A 14,599-nucleotide genomic window follows, 5' to 3' on the forward strand; every position below is an offset into this window, starting at 1 on the left:
ACTATAAGGTTCATTGTTTCATGTATAGCGAATGAATGGGCATGGAAGTGGCAAGGCTTGGAATGGAGGCATGAGGGGCATAGAGAGTAGGTAGGGGGCATACCTTGGCATGAGAGGTCATATAGGGTGGTTGGGGGTCATACATGTGCATATGAAAGGCCTTTAAAAAGGTTCCCTCATGCAGACTATGATTTACGCCACCTCTGCGGTGCCATGAACCACAAGTCTTTGAAAACCTGGCCCAACTACATGAAAATTGCAGAGGACTAGGACATGCCTATCCCAGCAATGGAGCTGGCCAGGTCAGCGGTGCAGGGCGCAGGCTCAAAACCTGAACCAGCCCGCACCCTTAATAGGCAATCCTGAAAATTGGAAACCCCAGGATTGGGGTCAGGAATCCCAGATTCTGACTCCCTGTTTCCTGTGCATCAGCCAATCCTCTGTCTATGCTAATATATTACCCCCAATATCATGAATCTTACTTTGTGTAATACCATTTGTGTGGCACCTTACATTTGAGGTTTTCTAATCTGCTGCATCCTTTCCAGAATCTAGGGAATTTTGGAAGATTACAGCCAATGCATTCACTATCTCTGCAGCCACTTATTTAAGACCCTAAGATGCAGGCCATCAGGTCTGGCTACTTGTCGGCCTTTAGTCTCATTAGTTTTCCTAGTACTTTTTCTCTAGTGATATTGCTTGTTTTTAAATGTTAGGATCCTATTAATGTGTGCTGGAAAATCGTGCATGTGGTAAATACACAAAATGTAGCAACTCCCTTCAGCTAATTAGCAATAACAATGGGGATAATGCCCTTTGAAGCCTATTCCAATGAATCTCAACACATGCTCAAGGAACAACACCTCACCTTTCAGTTAGGTACTTTGCAGCCTTTTGATCTCAATATTGAGTTCTACAATTTTGTATCCTCACCAGTGTTCCTGTTTTCAGGGACAGCATGTGCTGGTTATGGTTCTGCTGTTATCATGCACGCCTCCTCTGGAATTAGTTTGCATTTCGTTACTGGTTCCATTACCACCCCTTTTGCCTTGCACCATCACCCCTTCTGTCATTTAATCACTCCTGTTCTTCGCCCTATCACAGACCTTCTTCCTCTTTTGTTCTTTCCTCTCCCCAACCACCCCGACCCTTTCTCTGACTCTTCCATAGCTTAGAAACTGTTAAATCTCTTAGCTTCTTCCAGTTCTGATAAGAGTTCATCAACCTAAGATATTAATTCTGTTTCCCTCTCTACAGATGCCACCTGACCTGTAGCATTTCCAGCATTTTCTGTTTTAATTTCAGATTTCCAGCATTCTCAGTATTTTGCTTATGAAGTTAATAGGTCCTCTGCAGGTTTTATAATCAAACTTTTGAGCTTTGGCAATCCTAAATACAAATATATTTCCTTTCTTTTAGCCTGCGGTGGTATTCTCCATGTGGACAGCGGCTCTTTCAAATCACCAAACTGGCCACAGAATTTTCCTGACAACAGTGAATGCACTTGGAGGATTATAACCCACGAAAGCAAACACCTTGAAATTACTTTTGACAAGAATTTCCAGGTTCCAGATGGCACTGATAACTGTGAGACCAGCTATGTTAAGGTTAGTGCCATAAATGTTTGTTTATTAGAGTGAAAGGATTAAAAATAAATAATTCAATCTCCCCCCACTCCACCATGTTCAGTCCCTAACTGTACCGCCTATTGTTGCATTGAGCTGTACAGATCCACAAGGTCCCAGGTCCAAGTCATGGTTTGCGTTGATTTAGCTAAATTCTGTCGACATGGCAATAGGGGTGCTTTTACTGTCCTCAGCATCACAAGGAACATTAACTTGGGGCAAGTAATGAGTGTGGTGTTAGTGGAGTGAGGTACAAGCTCATCCTGGCTTACCAACATGAGACCTAGGACATTTTAACCATTGGGAATTATCTAATTTCATCTAGCTTGATTTCTACCTGAATCTAACAGCAATGATGAGGCTGGGGGGGCAGAGGCTGTGCCAACATGGCAGGAGGCCTCAACTGGGGAGCTATGGGGTGGTCTCTGGCAGTCAGGTAAGTAGAAGAAAGGAATAGTAGGCAGTTGGGGGAAGGAATCCCAGCTTGGGGAGATCCTAAGTTTCTTTGTGAAATCCAGAGAAGACAACTTTAAAACAAGAAAAATCACTTAACGTCTCTGCCCTCTTCTCGGCCAGCTGCTATTCCTCAGCATTGGATTGGCACCAACCTTACTATATGAAGCTAAAATACCACTGGGGTTTGATTGATGTTATCAGGCCTCGATATTTGTATCTTATCAAAGGCCTTAAATTGATCAAAATGTACCTGCTAAAATGGCACATGGCATGCTGGGAAGATGGTGAGTGGAAAAAGCTGTGATCTGAACTCCTTTCCCACCCCATTCTCATCATCTGTAGAAAGCTAAAATTGGGACTTTAAAACTGAAGAACATGAATTCTAATAATTACACTACACCTTAAATAGACAGTTACATTACATATATTAAAAGTACAAGGAACACAGTTATTTACACTTTAAACCAAAATCCTTAACTCTTCTTCTACACCTATTTGAATTATACCCCCAAAACTCAAGTCAGATACTTATCAGTAATTGGAAGATTCACCACTTGGTCTGACGACTGTTTCAAAGATTTGTATAAGGGCTGAGATTTTTGTGGGCCTTCTGTTTACTTCTGGCAAGGTTGTCCCTTCAAATTCCTCCAACAATCCCATGGACTCCGAGTTGAACACAGGCGTCGCTAGCGTCTTAAGCTTGGGTCAGAACTCTCCTGGTTCTATTATTCTTTAACCCCAGAGTCTTGCATCTAAAATTCTCTTTCTCTCTCTCTCTTCACAGCTAGAAGTTCAACTCATTGTTAGCAGAGTCCTTCCATTATCATGGCTTCTACCCCCGTTTAGCTAGCACACAAAATTTCAAATGAACTCTGTTTGAAAGAGATGTTTCCAGCAGCAAGCTTGTTCTAAACTAAAAGTAAAACACTGCTTGAGACCACATTCACAATCTACTCACCCCTATAATTAACTTCCTGACCCTTTGCTATTCTATTTTTTATCTCCTAGGTAACTTGGTCACATGATTTTTTAATAGAAACAAGGTGCTTTACCAGAAATCACACTGGTTCTGGTAATGTACAATGAGACAAGATTAATTAATGGCCTCAGAGTGAAGGTGCCAAAGGTAGCAGTGATTACAATGTGATTGAATTGTACATTCAATTTGAGGAAGAGAGGAGTGGATCTAAGACTAGTGTTTTAAACCTAAACAAGGGCAATTATGAAGGCATGAAGACAGGGCTGACTAGAGTGCACTGGGGAATTAGATTAAGGGAGAAGTCAGTAGAAATGCAGTGGCAAACATTTAAGGGGATATTTCATAATACTCAGAAAAGATGCTTTCCAGTGAGAAAGAAAGAATCTAAGGGAAGGATGCACCATTTGTGTCTAACTAAGGAAGTTAAAGATAGTATCAAATGAAAGAAAGAGTGTATAATTCCACAAAGATGAGTGGCAGGTCAGAAGATTGGACAGAATATAAAGAACAGCAAAGAATGACTAAAAGATTAAGAAGGAGAAGTAAATTAGAGTAAGAGGGAAAGCTAGCTAGAAATATAAAAAAAGATAGTATGAGTTTCAACAGGTATTTAAAAAGGAAAAGAGTAAGTAAAGTGAGCGTTGGTCCTCTCGAGAGTGAGTATGGGGAATTAATAATAGAAAATAAGGAAATAGCAGATGAATTGAACAGATATTTTGTGTCTGACTTCACTATAGAGGATACAAATAACATCCTAGAAATAATTGTGAATCAGGAGGTGAAAGGAAAGGAAGAACTTTAAACAATTACAACCACCAGGGAAAGGCTACTGAGAAAATTATTAGAAGTAAAAGCTGACAAGTCCCCAGGATGGACTTCATCCTGAGGTCTTAAAAGAAGTGGCCGCTGAAATAGTAGATGCATTGGTTTTAGTTTTCCAAAATTCCCTAGATTCTAGAAAGGTCCCATCAGAATGGAAAATAGCGAATGTGACTCCTTTATTCAAGAAAGGAGGGAGATAGAAAGCAGGAAGCTACAGGCCAATTAGCTTAACATCTGTTTTAAGGATATTTCTGGAATCTATTTTTAAGGAGGTTATAGCGGGACACTTAGAACATCTCAATGCAATCAGGCAGAGTCAACATGGTTTTGTGAAAGGGAAATCATATTTGGTAATTTATTGGAGTTCTTTGAGGAAATAACAAGCAATAAAGGGGAACCTGTAGATGTGTTGAACTTAGATTTCCAGAAGGCATTTGAAAAGGTTTCACATCAAAGGTTACAGCGCAAAATAAGAGCTCATGGTGTAGGGGGTAATATATTAGCATGGATCATTTTCAGGTTGGCAAGATGTGATGAGTGGAGTGCCACAGGTATCAGTGCTGGAGCCTCAACTATTTACAATTTATATCAATAACTTGGATGAAGGGATAGAATGTGTGGTTGCTAAATTTGCTGATGGCACAAAGATAGGCAGGAAAGTAAGTTGTGAAGAGGGCATAAGGAGCCTGCAAAGGGTCATAGATAGGTTAAGTGAGTAGGCAAAAATTTGGCAGAATATAATGTGGGAAAATATGAATGTGTCCACTTTGGCAGGAAGAATAGAAAAGCAGCAAATTATTTAAATGGCGAGAAATTGCAATACTCGGTGGTGCAGAGGGACCTAGGTGTCCTGATACATGAATCAGAAAAAGTTAGTATGCAGGTACAGCAAATGATTAGGAAGGCAAATGAAATGTTTTTGTTTATTGCAAGGGGATCGGATGTTTTGCAACAGTAGCACAAGATGTTGGTAGGACCATCTAGAGTACCATGTATAGTTTTGGTCTCCTTATTTAGCAAGGAATATAAATGCGTTAGAAGCAATTCAGAGAAAGTTCACTCGATAAATAACTGGGATGAGGGTGTTATCCTATGAGGAAAGGTTGAACAGGCTGGGCCTATATCCATTGGAATTCAAAAGAATGAGAGGTGATCTTATTGAAACATATAAGATCCTGAGGGGCCTTGACAGAATGGATGCTGAAAGCTAGTGTTTCTCTTGTGGGAGACACGAGAACGAGGGACACAGTTTAAAAATAAGCTGCCTTCCATTTAAGATGGAGATGAAAATAATTTTTTTTCTCTCTTAGAGGGTCGTCAGTCTTTGGAACTCTATTTCCTGGAGAGCGGTGGAGGCAGGGTCATTGAATATTTTTAAGGTAGAAGTAGATGGATTCTTGACTAACCAGGGAGTCAAAGGTTACCGGGGGTAGGCAGAATGTGGAGCTGAGGCCATGATCTTACTGAATGGTGGAGCAGGCTTGAGGGGCAGAATGGCCTACACCTGTTCTTAATTCATATGTTCGTATCGCCCAAAGAAAGCTAATTCTTAAAGGGGCCATTACTCCAACATAAAACATAGTTTTCTGCCCCCCCCCAAAAGCACATGGGCCATCTCACATCTCTGGACCATGCCTTGAATTCACAATTTCCAGACACACAGGTGAGAGTGCTAACAAATGAGCCATGGCTGGCACTTGATGCACTCTTGTAGATGCTAGCAGCTAGCATGAATAATGTAAATGACCCCAAGCCCCTGATATTGGGAAAGAATCACCAGCTGAGAGAACCCAGAGCAGGCTACCAGGATTTTGTGGCCTCAGTACCTACAATGATATGTGAAGCATGGTTCCTGAAGCAATGTCCCAGAGACTTTCTGAAAACCATAGAACTGCATCTTAATATTAATCAGCTCCTTCCTCATAATAGAAGGAGAAGGTATTTTTTTTAAAATATTTACCAGTTGTTAGCAATAGGTCTGAAACTGTAAAGAGTATCCTATGATTCTGTACCTGATTACATTTGGGTTTGCAAGGATATCACTCAAAAGTGAAAGTCAGCTTTAAAAAATTATAAATTGTAAGACCAAGACAACCAAAAAGGGCTGGATTTCCCGCTTTCCCATGGAGTAGCATTGAGATAGGACTTGCAGCCACCTGCAGTTCCCTAGAACTCTGACCCATTTTCCTGCATTGAGGTTACCTAGACACGGAGGGCAGAATTTTCCATTTTGGAGACTAAGCGCAGTGGCGGGCGGGTTTTGCGGCAAGTTTCTGCTGGGCTGCAGGGTTGGAACTCGCACCTGATTTTGCACTTGGAAGCTCATTAATTATGCATCGGCAAATAGCTCTCCGAATCAGGTGGTGGGGCAGGCACTGATTCGTCCGCCCCGCTGTCATTCAATGGGGTCGAAGGTCCGGGCACCATATTTAAACGTCACCAAACACACACGTTACTCTCAGCAGCCCAGTTGTGTGCAGGAAACTTCTTCATTTGGCTCTACCCAAGAAAAAATCTGCTCCCTGGTTCAGCGATGACTCCCTTGAGGCCCTTGTCCGTGGAATGTTCTGTACCAAAGGGATAGCTTCAGGAGGCCCACCAGCCTCACCTCACCGGCCTGGGAGGCAGCTGCAAGGGAGGTCAGCACGTCAGGCACCCACCCGAGGAACACCATCCTCACAGGAAGAGGATGAATGATCTCATCTGCTCTGCCAGGTCACTCGAATCTCTCACTCTCATAATGGAATCATACTCTCAAACGGTTACACTGCTCAGGGATCTCGCACAATTTTAGTGGGGGACGCATCAGCACTGATTGTCTCACAGACACTTTAACACCACCAGCATCTCATCTATCATTCTGTACAAACTCCATCCTCAGCCCTTACTGGGGACAGCTCAGCACACACAGCAGGCATGCATGCTTCCCAACCTCTCCTCCAGCTCTTCTCATCACCTTCCTTTCCATTTACCTTCATGCAGGCCAAGCTCGGCCACAACCAGAGGGTGATATCCCAGACGGGAGGAGGTGCGGCAGATGTCCAGGAACTGTCCCAGTTTGAGAAGGAGCCACTGAGTTGGCAGGGGAGGTCAGAGATCGATCCTGTAGTGAAGGCAAGGTCAGCCTCTCCCAGCAAACCAGTACAGATGAACCCTCCATGTGTTGATCACATCCTGACGTTCACAGTGAGCGACATGCAATGTTGTATTCAGCCTGCTCATGAACTAAATCTATCTTCTCTCTCTTACAAAAAGCAGCAGGCCCAGGCAGATCAGCACAGGCGACATAAGCCCCAGTCCCCAGATCACCACAGGGGATGATGATGAGGATACATTTGAAGAACACCCATCACTGCATTCGCTTGCACCCTTCGCCAATGCAGAGACACACACGATGGTGGGTCATAGTTATAGATTAGGCTCAGGTTCACTTTCTGGAGAATACCTCACAAACACGTCTCCACAGCAGCCGGAGACAGCGACAGTCCAGGTCTCTGGCACTCAGAAGACTGCTGGAGATCAGGAACCCACTGAGCCTGAGTCAGATGATGAGCCTCTGGATCGGCCATCATCCTGGGGATGCAACGACTGGCAGCGCAGAAGATCAGGTAGAGTTTCGAGAGGCAGTCAACAGACTAGAGCAAAGGAGGGAGCAGTCTGTCCGCGTTCTGCCTGATGTCATGGCTCCAACATACGTACGCCTTGTGGTCTCCATGGGAAGGGTGGCAGCTGCCTTGGAGACCTTGGTCCAGCAGACACTGCCAGATTTGCACTCGGATCTTCATTCCATCGCTATAGGCATTGGGGGGATTCATCAGTGGCTGGGCAAGACAGTGGGAGGCACCTTGACCTCCCTCCAAGAGCCCCTTCTCCTCAAGGAGTCGGGCAGGGACCCTGGGGGAACATAGGGAGGAAGGGCAGCAGCTGGAGACCCCAGAGCCATCTACTCCAAGAGTGTCCCGCCGATCCCAATCCCTTCTGCCTGTTACCCCATCACCTACTGATGTACAGGCCAAGAGGGCCAAAGCAGGCTGGGGCCCTCCAGGTATTGGCCCTCTAGAGGACGCCTTCCAAGTCATCAAAGGCAACAGGGCATAGCAGTCAGCAGGCTGCCTTCACCTCTGCTGTGGATGTCGGGGATGCACCAAAACATATTGGTAGGGTGAGAAAAATTAAGAAACTTTGACATCACTTCTGGGTTATGGGTCTTCAATCACTGTATATATCATGAATCTTTGTAAATACATTTGCTGCTAATGAAAATAGTTTCATCATTTGAAAGCGTCCCACTTATTGCAAGGATGAGCTATGCTCCCACTCAGTGATAACCTCCCTTTGTGAGCCTCACATTCATGTGAAGTGTAACTGAGTCACGATTGTTACTCAACACTTGTGTTATGTCTCCAACCATATGCGCATTGCATTATCCGCTAAAAGTTTCTCATTAAGGTGGCAACGACTGAATCAAGTCCTTTGACGGAGCATTTGCGCTGTTGTGTCGACTTTCGCTTCCCTGAGTACATGGATACAGGGTTCGCCACTGAGCTTTCCAACAATTAGGGTTGAAGGTGCAAGTCCGAATGCTTAACTTCCTCTCGATGTTACTGGTTGTAAAGACCTTTCAGTACGCTGGCCTGGCACTAAGGACAGAAGGAATGTGGCTGTGTCCCATTGCCTGCACCTTACTCCTCCTGGAACCTTGTGGCTATCAGTGTGGCACGGTTACGTCTTCCAAGTTGTGCTTCTTCGATGTCATCTTCATGTGGAAGCTGACACTCATCTCCCTCTTCAGGCTCCTGCTCTTCCTGCTCTTCATTGTCTGAGGTGCTTTCCGCTTCCTCCATGTCTCCCTCTGGCAAGGGAACCCCCTTTTAAGCTAGGTTGTGAAGGGCGCAATATTCTACGGTTATACAGGACACCCTCTACGTAGAGTACTGCAGAGCCCCGCCTGAGCGGTCCAAACATTGGAAGCACATCTTCAGGATGCCAATGGTCTGCTCAATGATGGACTGTGTCGAGCTATGTGTCATGTTGTATCTCTCCTCTGAGGACGACGCACAGGTGTCATGAGCCAACGTTTGAGCGGGTACCCCTTATCCCCAAGTAGCCAGCCCTGTAATCGCTGAGATCCTTTGAATATGAGAGGCACCTGGGAGTGACTCAGGATGTATGAGTCATGGGAACACCCAGGGTACTTGGCACAAACATGCATGACATGCTTCTGATGATCGCTGACCAGTTGAACATTCAGGGAGTGGAACACTTTCCTATTAATGAACTTCAGGGGCTGTTGCCATGGAGCTCTCAAAGCCGCATGAGTGCAATCGATTGTACCCTATACTCCCCCAGAATACCATAAGACATAGGAGCAGAAATTAGGCCATTCGGCCCATTGAGTCTGCTCCGCCATTCAATCATGGCTGATAAGTTTCTCAACCCCATTCACCCGCCTTCTCCCCGTAACCTTTGATCCCCTTACCAATCAAGAACCTAGATAGGTTCTTGATTGGTAAGGGGCAATGAATTCCATAGATTCTGTGGCAATGAATTCCATAGATTCACCATTCTGGCTAAAGAAGTTTCTCCTCGTCTCTGTTCTAAAAGGTCTTCCCTTTACTCTGAGGCTGTGCCCTCGGGTCCTAGTCTCTCCTACTAATGGAAACATCTTCCCCACGTCCACTCTATCCAGGCCTTTCGGTATTCTGTAAGTTTCAATCAGATCCCCCCTCATCCTTCTAAACTCCATTGAGTATAGACCCAGATTCCGCAAACGTTCCTCATATGTTAAGCCTTTCATTCCTGGGATCATTCTCGTGAACCTCCTCTGGACCCTCTCCAGGGCCAGCACATCCTTCCTGAGATACGGGGCCCAAAATTGCTCACAATATTCTAAATGTGGTCTGACCTGAGCCTTATGAAGTCTCAGCAGCACATCCCTGCTTTTATATTCTAGTCCTCTCGAAATAAATGCCAACATTGCATTTGCCTTCCTAACTACCGCGTCAACCTGCAAGTTAACCTTAAGAGAATCCTGGACTAGGACTCCCAAGTCCCTTTGCACTCCAGATTTCTGAATTCTCTCCCCATTTAGAAAATAGTCTATGCCTCTATTCTTCCTACCAAAGTGCATGACCTCACACTTCCCCACATTGTATTCCATCTACCACTTCTTTGCCCATTCTCCTAACCTGTCCAAATCCTTCTGCAGCCTCCCCGCCTCCTCAATACTACCTGTCCCTCCACCTATCTTTGTATCATCTGCAAACTTAGCCAGGATGCCCTCAGTTCCTTCATCTAGATCATTAATGTATAAAGTGAAAAGTTGTGGTCCCAACACTGACCCCTGCGGAACTCCACTAGTCACCGGCTACCATTCTGAGAAGGACCCCCTTATCCCCACTCTCTGCCTCCTGCCAGACAGCCAATCTTCTATCCATGCTAGTACCTTGCCTCTAACCTTGTCAAAGGCCTTCTGGAAGTCCAAGTAGATAACATCCATTGGCTCTCCTTTGTCTAACCTACTCGTTACCTCCTCAAAGAATTCTAACAGATTTGTCAGGCATGACCTCCCCTTGACTTTGCCCTATTTTACCATGCACTTCCAAGTATTCTGAAATCTCATCCTTAATAATGGACTCTAAAATCTTACCAACAACCTAGGTCAGGCTAATCGGCCTGTAATTTCCCGTCTTTTGCCTCACTCCCTTCTTAAACAGGGGGTTTATATTAGCGATTTTCCAGTCCTCTGGGACCCTCCCTGACTCGAGTGATTCCTGAAAGATCACCACTAACGCCTCCACTATCTCTTCAGCTATCTCCTTCAGAAGTCTGGGGTGTAATCCATCTGGTCCAGGTGATTTATCCACCTTCAGATCTTTCAGTTTTCCTAGCACCTTCTCCTTGGTAATGGCCACCATACTCACCTCTGCCCCCCTACCTACTTGAACTTTGGGGATGTCACTCGTGTCTTCTACTGTGAAGACTGACGCAAAGTACCTATTCAGTTCCTCCGCCATTTCTTTGTTCCCCACTACTACTTCTCCAGCGTCATTTTCCAGCGGCCCAATGTCCACTTTTGCCTCTCTCTTACCCTTTATATATCTAAAAAAAGAACTCTTGCAATCTTCTTTTATATTACTGGCTAGTTTACCCTCATATTTAATCTTCTCCCTCCTTATTTCTTTTTTAGTTGTCCTCTGTTGGTCTTTGTAGGCTTCCCAATCCCCTGGTTTCCCACTGCTCTTCGCCGCATTGTATGCTTTCCCTTTAGCTTTTATGCCGTCCCTGACTTCCCTTGTCAGCCATGGTTGCCTTGTCCTCCCTTTAGTATGCTTCTTCTTCCTGGGATGGACTTTTGCTGTGTCTCCCAATTACTCCCAAAAACTCCTGCCATTGCTGTTCCACTGTCTTTCCTGCTAGGCTCATCTCCCAGTCAATTCTGGCCAGCTCCTCCCTCATGCCTCTGTAGTTGCCTTTATTCAACTGTAGTACCGTTACATCTGATTCCAGATTTTTCCTCTCAAATTGCAGGGTAAATTCTATCATATTATGGTCACTTCCGCCAAGGGGTTCCTTCACCTTAAGCTCCCTTATCAAATCTGCCTCATTACACATCACTAAATCTAGAATTGCCTGTTCCCTAGTGGGCTCCACCACAAGCTGCTCCAAAAAGTCATCTCGTAGACATTCCACAAATTCCTTTTCTTGGGATCCACTACCAACCTGATTTTCCCAGTCTACCTGCATATTGAAATCCCCCATGATCACTGTAACCTTGCCTTTCTTACACGCCTTTTCTATCTCCTGGTGTATCTTGTGCCCCACATCCTGACTACTGTTCGAAGGCCTGTACATAACTCCCATTATGGTATTTTTACCTTTGCGGTTCCTCAACTCTACCCACACAGATTCTATATCATCTGACCCTACATCATTTCTTGCTATCGATTTAATTTCATTTCTTACTAACAAAGCAACCCCACCCCCTCTGCCAACCTGCCTATCTTTTCGATAAGGATGTATATCCTTGGATATTTAGCTCCCAGTCCTGATCCCCTTGCAGCCATGCCCACCACATCATACCTGCCAATTTCAATCTGCGCCACAAGCTCATTTACCTTATTTCGTATACTGCGTGCATTCAGATACAACACCTTCAGTCCTGTATTTCCCGTCCCCTTTCTCATTGTCGTCCCTTTATCTGATGTGCTTGAAGTTAGATTCCTAGCCGTTTCCAAACACTCTGTCCTATTTTGTGTTCTGGAGACTTTAATAGCCTCTCCTGGGCTCTCCTTTCTTTTCAGTTTTTTCATAATTTTCCATGAAGTTGAATCCACCCCCCCCCCAACACGCTAACCTGCTGCTTTGTTTCCCGTTAGTCATACTTCTTGGAGTTTTACCGTTCCCTCCCCCCCCACTTTCTAGTTTAAAGGCCTGTTGACCACCCTATTTACCCTTTTCGCTAGAACATTGGCCCCAGATTGGTTCAGGTGGAGACCGTCCCAACGGTACAGATCCCTCCTGTTCCAATACTGATGCCAGTGCCCCACGAAATGGAACCCCTCTTTCCCGCACCACTCCTTTAGCCACATGTTTACTTCCCTTATTCTCACGTCCCTATGCCAATTTGCACGTGGCTCAGGTAGTAATCCGGATATGATAACCCTTGAGGACCTGTTCTTTAATTTAGCTCCTAGTTCCTGATAATCCCCAAACAGGTCATCTTTCCTAGTCTTACCTATGTTATTTGTCCCGATGTGGACCACAACAACTGGATCCTCCCCCTCCCTCTCCAATATCCTTTCAAGCCGGTCAGAGATGTCCCTCACCCTGGCACCGGGCAGGCAACATACCATGTGGGACTCTCGATCCTGTTTACAAAGGAAGCTATCAATTCCCCTAATTATGGAATCCCCTACAACTACCACTTGTCTTTTTGCTCCCCCCTCTTGAATGGCCTCCTGTGCCAAGGTGCCGTGGTCAGCTGGCTCATCCTCCCTACAGCCCTGTTCCTCATCCACACAGGGAGCAAGTACCTCGTACCTGTTGGACAAGGTTAAGAGCTGAGGCTCCTCTGTTCCTGAACACAGCATCCCTCTACCTGCCTCACTTGCAGTCACACCCTGCTGACCCTGACCACTGACCTAACTAATAAATTAATTATCTAAGTAGAGATGGCTGGGCAGGTGATGTGCTGTAGCTGGCAGATCCCATTGCGAGCCGCAGTGACCACATCTGCAGCAAGTGTTGGTTGCTGGAGGAACTCTGGCTCAGAATTGATGAGCTGGAGTCCGAGCTCCGGACGCTGCAGCACATCCGGGAGGGGGAGAGTTACCTGGACGCTTTGTTATCAGGAGGTGGTCACACTGACAATCTACCGGGTGTGACCACCTCCTGATAACAAAGCGTCCAGGTAACTCTCCCCCTCCCGGATGTGCTGCAGCGTCCGGAGCTCGGACTCCAGCTCATCAATTCTGAGCCAGAGTTCCTCCAGCAACCAACACTTGCTGCAGATGTGGTCACTGCGGCTCGCAATGGGATCTGCCAGCTACAGCACATCACCTGCCCAGCCATCTCTACTTAGATAATTAATTTATTAGTTAGCTTTGCGGTGTTTTTTTTTTCAAATTTGGTGCAGATTTCCTACCAACCAATCAGGTCACAGCTTTCCTGTGACGTCACTTTTTCAGCTTTGGCTTCAGTTACTCTGTGCCCCGAGGTCACCGCTCCGGTGCTCCTCCCTCTGAGTCTGCTCCCTAGACCCAAGGCCGCGAATCCCCGAGGTAAGCTAGATTTATACTCACCGCTCCGGTGCTCCTCCCTCTGAGTCTGCTCCCAGGATTTACTCACCAATCAGATGCTTTTTCTTTAAAATCCACTTTCAGAAGAGTGTCCCTCGCAGGTCTGGTGCACTCCTGAAGGCACTGCCTCTTCCTCTCTTTTTAGGTTTGAGGAGGAGGGAGGGATGGAAACACTACAGCAATGTAATGTTTGGGGCTATTCCGTTCTTTGACACTGGGTCCTCCTCGATTCCCTCCTGAGTCGCGGTGGCTGCGATGACTTCTCACATAATGCTTCAGTCACTTCTCACCAGTGCCCTCTGTTGGATATTACAGAGCCTGAGATAGCTTCAAGCCTCAGAAATCTAGCAGCCTGGCTAGCTTCATCGAGTGTGAACTTCACATAATGATGAACCTTACTGTAGAAGGCATCTGTCATCTCCTTGATACATCTATGTGCTGAGGACTGTGAGATGCTGCATAGGTCACCTGTGGATCCCTGGAATGATCTGCAGGCAAAAAAATTGAGTGCGGTGGTGACCTTCAGGGGCACTGGCAGGGAATATCCTCCCAGGCTATGGGGTGTTAGATTCTCCTGCAGAATGTGGCAGATATGATCCGCCAGATCTCTTGATAAGTGCAGATGTGCCCGGCATAGTCTTTCGCTCATCCCCAGATAGGAACATCCTTTTTGGTAGACCTTTGGTCGTGTGAGTCATCTCCGTGGGATGGCTCTAACATCCTCATCCTCTGGGTCTTGCTGGGGTTCCCCTGGACCACGGACGCCAGACCTCCCCTCGAAGCTGTGCTCGGCGGCGCACGGGCCCTTCCCCTCCTCAACCGGATCACTGCCATCAAGAAGGCAGCATTGTGTGCAGGCTCCATTATTAAATCCTCCTTCTCCCTTTGGACTGATAGGTGCAACAGATTAACGAATA

At 45.8% G+C, this 14,599-nt stretch overlaps 1 protein-coding gene across 1 annotated transcript in view; it reads left to right on the forward strand.

The window, feature by feature from the left end:
* The window catches only part of cubn (cubilin (intrinsic factor-cobalamin receptor)), a 481,327-nt gene that overhangs the window by 331,382 nt on the left and 135,346 nt on the right, over positions 1 to 14,599 (forward strand). The window contains exon 51 of the mRNA XM_078535601.1: positions 1,420 to 1,607. Within this exon, the coding sequence (XP_078391727.1) occupies positions 1,420 to 1,607 (188 nt within the window). The remainder of the gene's footprint in view (positions 1 to 1,419; positions 1,608 to 14,599) is intronic.

The sequence above is a fragment of the Cetorhinus maximus genome, chromosome 3, assembly GCF_964194155.1.
Source record: "Cetorhinus maximus chromosome 3, sCetMax3.hap1.1, whole genome shotgun sequence".
Taxonomy (NCBI): Eukaryota; Metazoa; Chordata; class Chondrichthyes; order Lamniformes; family Cetorhinidae; genus Cetorhinus; species Cetorhinus maximus.